The 8,315-nt window shown below is 39.5% G+C and overlaps 1 protein-coding gene across 1 annotated transcript; it reads left to right on the forward strand.

The window, feature by feature from the left end:
* Positions 1 to 499: 499 nt before the first annotated feature.
* Positions 500 to 2,046, forward strand: sox32 (SRY-box transcription factor 32). The gene is made up of 2 exons (XM_031292947.2): positions 500 to 980; positions 1,270 to 2,046. Exons 1-2 carry the CDS (start codon positions 626 to 628, stop codon positions 1,935 to 1,937), a joined length of 1,023 nt encoding a protein of 340 aa, XP_031148807.1. The 5' UTR covers positions 500 to 625; the 3' UTR covers positions 1,938 to 2,046.
* Positions 2,047 to 8,315: the final 6,269 nt, after the last annotated feature.

The raw sequence follows: 8,315 nt of genomic DNA on the forward strand, positions 1-8,315 counted from the left end.
ATTTTATTTCCTTAACATGCTTTTATTAAGTAAATCAAGGACATTTTTCTAAGACTTTCTCTCAAATGAAAACGTAAGAAGAACGGTGCTTTTCGTGCACAAATAAAGAGCAGTCAAATATATTTGACTAACTGGTGATTAAAGAAGGATAAAACAAACCCATGCACACCGTTTACAGAAGCATAAAGTATAATTCTATTTTTCAACTTCATAAGACACAGCCCTAATTTGATTTTCACCACTTTACTATTATATGTAGCCTATATACTTTAATTTTCATACAGGCTAGGGGTTGTGTCACTATAAAGAGGGAAAAGGTTTTTCTGTCACATTGGGTTCAAAACGTTCTTAATGCAAATCTGATTGGTTTATGGCCTTTTTAGCGTAATCTGGGCATTACATTGTGCCCTTTTATTATAGGCTAGCGTTTAAAAGCCAAATTGAGGTGTATTGCATACCCACGTTTCTTTTTCATCTGAAGTTTCGTGAGATTGTTGATTGGGGCGTCAGATGGGCCTATCACCGACCCGAGAAAACACCTGAAATTCACACCTTAAATCCACTCCTCCTGGACTCCTATTGGCGGAGCGCCCACATATATCCGTCACTCGGCATCACCAGGAGGATGACAGCGGCCTGCAGCAGAGCCACAACATCATCACCATCTGTAAACATGCATTTCAGCCACGAGCCCGCTGCTTTCCAGCTTTGCGCAAACAGCGCCATGTTCGAGAGCGAGGATTCGGGTTCCGTCGACGGGGAGCAGTTGACCGAGGTGCGCTCCCCGAGTTCAGGGCCTCCCAGCCCGCTGTCCGTGAACTCAGACTCCAGCTGCAACAGCCCGGAGGCCAAGTCTGCGTCAGTGCAGCAGAGAGTCAGGAGGCCTCTGAACGCCTTCATCATCTGGACCAAAGAGGAGCGCAGGCGGCTGGCGCAGCTTAACCCGGACCTGGAGAACACGGATCTGAGCAAAATACTTGGTAATAAATTGATTAAAAATGTTATTAATAAGCCAAGTGGTTGTTAAAGTTTAAGTGCCCATTGGAGCTCTTCAAGTGTCCTCTCCTAAAATATGGAAATGTTTAATGTTTGTAGTTCTTTGGCCTAGAACATGTCTCATGTAGGGAAGATTACTATAATCTTGCTTTAAATGGGTCTAGTATAAGAGCTTAGTAGCATAACATTTTGATTAAGGTTCACATTGAAGTCCATTTTCCTAAACCAATGAGTATTCAGAATCAGATCATTAACCCCACTGTGTTCCTGCAGGAAAAACCTGGAAGGCCATGTCCCTGGTTGAAAAGCGTCCATACATGCAGGAAGCAGAGCGTCTGAGAGTCCAGCACACCATTGACTATCCCAACTACAAGTACCGGCCCCGCAGGAGGAGGCAGCTGAAGAAGAGCTCCAAACCCCAGGGTGCAGAGGTTACTCACTCCCCGCTCTGCAGCTCAGGGTTCCCAGTGCCTTACAACCTCACCTACCTGCTCCAGAACCAGCAATCCTACCGGAGCACGCCTGCTTTCACAGCTAACTTCACCCCTTTGCGTAGCAGCTACCCAAATAATCCCGTTTTTCCAGACACAGCAGCAGCAGATGTTTTCTCAAATAAGCCTGCTGTGTACCCAAACCATCCTGCGTACCCTGCAGAGCCTCAGGTGTATTATGACAGTCAGCACGGGCACATGCAGTATGGTTTCTCCAGCGCTGCAGGTCTCCATGTGGATCAAGGGGAGTGCAGTAGGGTTAACGGGGGCGTGCTGAGCCCTGCTTGGCCCTCCCTGGAGTTTTACCTGGAACAGGTTCAGCAGGACATGCTGTACGATCTGGACCGCAGCGAGTTCGAACAGTACCTGGGTCCGAGCGCTCACAGGCCTGAGTCAGTGGATCCCAGCAGCTATCAGAGCAGTCACAGAGAGGGACGCTCACTCTCATGAAACTATAAAACAATTGTGTATTTATTTAAATTGTCAGTGTATCATCTGCTAATGACTGCTGAAAGTGTATAATGTGTTTTTTGTTTGAAGTTAAATGACTACTATACTGTCTTCCAATCTAATTCCAATGTATCAATAAATAATTAATTCAACTTACGTCCTATTTGTCCTTATTAATATCCTAAAAATGAGAAAAAAGGCAAGACAGACTAAAACAATTAAAGAATAACAATTTTTTTCAAATACACGTGTTAAAAGGCCACTCCAGTGATTTAGAATTTCAGTTTCGTAAAGTTGAGACAGATTTTAAAAAGAATGGTCAAAATAGATGCAGTAAAGACCAAAAGTACAGATTTTTGGTCCCTGACTGATCAAGGCTTCAAAAACACTGGATCATACACTTCCCAAACAGCAACTTGATAGCAACTTTTTGACTCAGATTTAGACCCACCATAAGTTACCTTTCAGGTAGGCCTATACGTTTTTTTTATTTCCTAGAAGGTTGAGACTGTTTTTCATTTATTTTGTGAGACTTAAAGACTGGAATAACAACAGCAGTCGCAGAAAACATTCACTGATTCAGTTACTTCTTATGAGTAAACTGATCTTGATGTGTAAAACGGGTGGAGTGCCCCCTCTCAGCCCGAGCTTGTCGTATACGACAAAAAACGGCATCTCTGATTCACAACTTAATAATTTTATAACTGTAATGATAGAAACATACCGTTGTCTGCAGCTAATAGCTGACACTCGCGCTGTTCGGCTGTTGTCTTTGGTGTCTTCGTAAGGTTTTGTATCCAGCCTGGAAATCCAGAGTTTTTTGGGGTCTTTGAGCAATAAATCCAAACTGTTACATCCAAGATTGATAGACTTTATGTCCATAATCTATGAATTTTCAGCCGTTTATCGCTGCTAGCTTTCATGCTAACGGGCATGTAAATTTCCGATGATGCTCTGGGAGACCATTCTGACTAATCAAAAGCTTATTTACATCTTGTCAACCAATGGAAGGCTGGGCCGTCTTGCAGACGAAACAAATATCCTATATAATAATGAGGAATCACACGAGGGCAGAATAGTTAGATATGACCAAAGATCGTCTATAGTCTACTAAACTGTTCTAAACCCTTCTAAAGAGAAAAATGGCATTACTGTTTTGAGGATTGGCATAAGTCTGGGCCTTTTTTGAAGACATGTAAATAGTTTGTCCACTACATAAGTTATAATGTTCATTATAATGATGACTCACAAGACATAGAAGAACTGTTTTAGACAGCACAAATGCTCATTGCTGTGTGTGATATCAATACACATTTTTTCATTTGTCTTGATGGTCTCATAACTTTTTTTTTTTTTACATTCAAGTGACATCAATGCAACACAAATATTCTAATAGCTCAGGTTGTCCTGAAAAAAATGTTTATAGATTGACTGTGCACAACAGGGTTGATGTTTCACAAGCTGGACCAAGGCAGACCATAAGTTATACCTAAGGGCTCTGAGGGTTTTAAATGACTGCAAATGATTTTAAATATCTGTTGCATTAAACAATGTTTAATTGGAGCCATACTACCCTCCCTTTGGCAGAAGCCAAACTGTTGACACACTGTTTTATCTCCATCCTCATGTCTTTCTTGGCTCAAAGAGGGAAGCAGGGTGGGCGCCAGGGGCATAAACTTCCCAACTTCCTGTTTCATTTTAAAACGTTTCACAAAGGCTCTAAAAATATGCCGCAAAATCGACATATCTCCAAACTCAATTGACTCTGGCTGCCAAATGTTTACTCATTTAGGAAAATGTTTACTTCCCTACCCTGTGTTTTCTGTGTCAGAGCCTCGAGGTTGAACTCAGTCGTGGACAGATATGAGATCAAGGCCCTCCAACATGTTAGGTGCTGCAAGGACGAAACCAGTTAATGCCCACACAGTAAAAAGCAAAGGGACATGTTTTTTGCATTTCTTACTTCCTTTGGACACACACATTTTTCACTGACCTCACAGGTTTTTAACCATAAGACCAATCGGTTGAGTCAATTTAGAATTCCAAATCTGCATTTGTCTCAAGCAAAGTAAAATACATGTTTTTATTTACACTTTCTCTTTTTATGGGCAAGAGCAATGACTAAAACCCAATTTTATATATAACATAAATATGAAATAAACAAATAAATCCTGCACAGTGCCGATCAGTTGTATTTTATAAAGCGGTGGTGGGGGATTTTTGGAGACTTTTTAATGATTGTAACCTGCAGAAACAAATATATAAAATAAAATAACTAATGGTCATTAAAAAACAATAAAAAAAAGTCTGATGATATGCAGGACAATCTTTTTAAAACTATCAGACCTTCGCAACAGTTTTTTTAGGTGATGTCTCCTCTTTATTCCACCAATAATTGCTAAGTGTTTCCTATACGCTTCGATCGGGACACACTCTGTGGGCGTAGAATTGCACCATATCCAGTGATCAGAGTGAAGTGGTTTGTATCCATGCACATCTGATATTGTGCTTAAATCTGTCTTTTTTAAAAACAATACAAAATATCACTCTGGATTTTCCTTATTAATGACTGTATTTTCCTTTTTTTTAAATCTCAATATTGTCCAAAAGTGATACTGATATATTCATTTCAACAGTTATACAATGTGATAACATTTGTGCTATTGTATTGACAACTTTTGATTATCAGAAAACTTTATATTCCATGGCAATATTTAGCTTTTGTAAAATATTGTTAACAATATAACCTTTACATTTTTAATGATTGTTTGAATATGTTTTATAAAAAATTATTATAAAGCCATCAGAATCTTTTTTTGGCATTATGCATTTACGCCATTTTGTTCAGTAAAGCCTCTAAAAACGAAATCAAAACTCCAGCATGCAAATGTGAGTGAATTAACTGCTGTTAAAGGTGCACTATGAGTTCCTGCATGGTTTCAGCGCAATTAAATTTTTGTCTCTAATCGTAGGCATCTCTCCTTGATCCGCTAGCTGCCTGCCCCCTGAATACACCGTGAAAAAGCCCGGTCTCGGGAGACAACACAGGGGTCGTAAACGTCAAACAAACACTAGGGGCATAGGCACCAAAATACAACAAAACACATTCCAGCCAATCACCGACAAGATGGTTGGGAGAGGGGGTGGGGGTTAGTGACAGTTAGTCAGTTAGTCGTGACAGTTACGGAAACATGGGGGGAGGGACGAGCTTGCTCTGTTTTGTTTGGTATTTACTTGGAACGTCAACAGAAGTGACGTCATGCAGGAACTCATAGTGCACCTTTAACCTTATGAAAGGAAACAGCAATGCACCCTGGGGATTGTTTTGGGCCTATCTCACTTCAACCAATTGCCAGAGATGGCTCTGTCAGGTTGAGTCAAGTAATTTCTCAACAAAATATCACAACTTAAAGCATGCTCCTCCAAACAGGGAAGAAGAGAGCCGGCAGCAGCGTTTGGAAATTAGTCAGTGATGGAAATCAGATCTGGAGGTTGTTGAGAGGAAATGGACGGCTCAGGGAAGGATGACCTTAACTTGGAGGAGGGAGCAGAAGAGCTGATTAGGAAAGTGAAGACCCACTGCAATCCAACGGCACCTGAAATAAGCGGAAGAAATCTGACGTCAGCTCAATTCCCATGATAATATTACAAAACACATTGCAATGTGAATTGCGGAAATGTGCTGCGATGCAAAATAATAACATGGAATACACACGATCGTATGGAAATATTGTTAATGTGCAATCAGTCCTTGTTTCCCCCATTTTAAGTAACTTGAACTCAAAGCTGTTAGTTCATCTTGTTGTTTTTCTCAAACGTCGGCCCCTCAGCAACAATTAATGACCAGTTGCAGGAACTTCCTGAAGGAAAAACAACGGAATGATATCAGTGGTTCAGGTGAAAATATCATCAACAATAAACAGTGATGGAAATGGCAGCTGGACAAATCAGATATCTTTGTCAAATATTTACAAGGCTGTGTTTTAACAATTGTAAATATTTATGGTTTATTAAATCATATAAAACAACTGAAAGTGAATGTGGAGGAGGTTAAACTGGAAAAAAATGGGCATAAATATTTCCTTCTTTAAGTGTAAACCTATAATTTAGGTGATGTTTAAACCTTCGAAATACATTAAGATATCCTTTTTGTGATAGTCTTTTAGGTCGTCAAGTGCAACACAAATATACATTGTTCATATATAAAATGGGTTTCTTCTTAATGTTATCTCCATGCAGTGATATTTATTCCAGGAATGGACATGTATATCAGAAATGTGCTGGAAAGCTCACAGAGGCATGTTTGAGCTTATCGCCGGTGAAGAATGTGAGGAATCTCAAGATGTCAAACATGCTGTAATTCAGATTCCTCAACCATAAAATGCTTTCCTCGTTAGAGATTAAATATGTAAATATGCCAACTCTGTATGTCTAATATTGACTTGCCAAATAGCCGGAGTTTATATTAAACCTTAAAATAGATTTGAGCTCCCTTACCTGTACCATTCTTGAGATTTTGTGAGCCATAATTAGGGTTTTCTTACCTCCTGCATGAAGTTCATTAATAGTTTCTGCTGTCTGCAGGTAATGCTCATCCGAGTATTAACCTGCAGGGACTTCTGAGGAAACTCAAACAATAAGAGCCCTGAACTGAGATACTCAACAGCTTCTTATACTGAAGAAATATTAAAGTAAAGAGAAGCTTTCAGTGTTTACAACTGGAAAATGTAGTACCATAAAACAACCCTCCAGAAGAATTTCTGGTTGAATCTGTCTGATTACTTCATTGTGCCAGTCTACTCAACCTCTAATCAAGCACTAATTGGGCCTATCAGATTACTATAACTTCATCAGGCCATTCCTGCATTGGAGTTTCAGCAGATTTTCACTTGTATGTCTCACATGATTGCATCTTGTGTTACTTCAGATCTTGTGTGTGTTACCTCCACGCCTCTGTGCCTGCGTCAGTTTCCAGCAGGATGTCGGGAGCTGTGGTGTCCTTTCACCGAGACTTGGCTGGAACCTGGAGTGCCGGTGCCATTCAACCGGGTGACTCTTTTTCTGTGTGCCGATGATGATGAATGATGAATCATGCACAGGTTAAAGGAGCTGATGGGATAACATTTCACTGGAATTGTACCTCATGTGACAATTACAAATTGATTGATTGATTGACATGTGCAGACAGTAGCTCAAGGACGCCTTTAAAAGGTCAGCTAACTCAAATTTAAACATATTTTTGGTTTCATACAAATGGTATCTATCCACCGAGATAATTTTAGTTCTATTTTTTCCAACATTTTGAGATATCTGTCTAGACTGTCTCTAAAGAAAAGTTTGTTTTCACCCCAATAAAACTGCAAGGAACGAGAATTTGTTTTAGATGCTTGCAGCATTAAAACAGCATCTCTTTCCAAAACCTTCCTTACTCTGGATAATCCACATCTTTCATTGGAACTGTGGACAATCCAGAATAACCAGGATATTTCTTCTGGATATGTTGACATGTAGAATTTTTAATATTTTCACGTGTCATTTCACGCCAAACACGACTTTCATACAGGACACCACTGTTCGTGTTCCTTGTCAAACAAAAAGTCAACGTTGACTTATTTACGTTGACTAATTAACTTAAGCGTGCAACTTAAATACGTTAACAAATGTACTTATTTTAACCCAAACCATGATCTTTTCCTAAACCTAATCAAGTAGTTTTGTTTGAATTTACGACATAAACACGTGTTTAAAACTGTGACTATAAAAAGCGCGGACGCGGCATGCGAAATGTTCTTAAAAGTGGCGTGCTATAGTTACACATTTTGTATAAAATGTAACTAACTACAGCTTTAAAATAAATATAGTTGAGTAAAACGTATGATATTTTCTGCTAAAATGTAGTGAAGTCAAAGTATTAAGAAATATAAAATGGAAATAATTTTTAAGTGCAAGTACCGGAAAGAGTACAGTGCTGGGGTGGTGATGGTGCAGTGGATATGACACATGCCTTTGGTGTGGGAGATCTGGGTTCAATTCCCACTGTGATACATCAACCAATGTGTCCCTGAGCAAGACACTTAACCCATAGTTGCTCCAGTGGCATGCAACCTCTGACATATATAGCAAATTATAAGTTGCTTTGGGTAAAAGTGTAAGCTTAAATGACATGTGAAGTATATGTACTAAACCGTAATAATAATACATGTATTTCTTTTGCAATCATAAAGCCTTATATGAGAAGGATGAGGTTTCTTTCTGTTGTGCAGAAAGTCACAAAGAGCAACTTGTTTGTGGTTATTATGACCTCAGCCAGTGTTTCCAGCCAAGAGACAGACAGTCAGTAACCGGCAGACAGACAGATGATTACTGTAACAGAGTCCC

Source organism: Sander lucioperca, chromosome 23 (genome assembly GCF_008315115.2).
Source record: "Sander lucioperca isolate FBNREF2018 chromosome 23, SLUC_FBN_1.2, whole genome shotgun sequence".
Taxonomy (NCBI): Eukaryota; Metazoa; Chordata; class Actinopteri; order Perciformes; family Percidae; genus Sander; species Sander lucioperca.

What these genes read in the sequence shown, in the direction of transcription:
- sox32 (XM_031292947.2), top strand. Translation starts at nt 626, where the DNA reads ATGACAGCGGCCTGCAGCAGAGCCACAACATCATCACCATCTGTAAAC. An exon ending in GGATCTGAGCAAAATACTTG is followed by an intron (nt 981 to 1,269) that starts GTAATAAATTGA and finishes GTGTTCCTGCAG; the next exon opens with GAAAAACCTGGAAGGCCATG.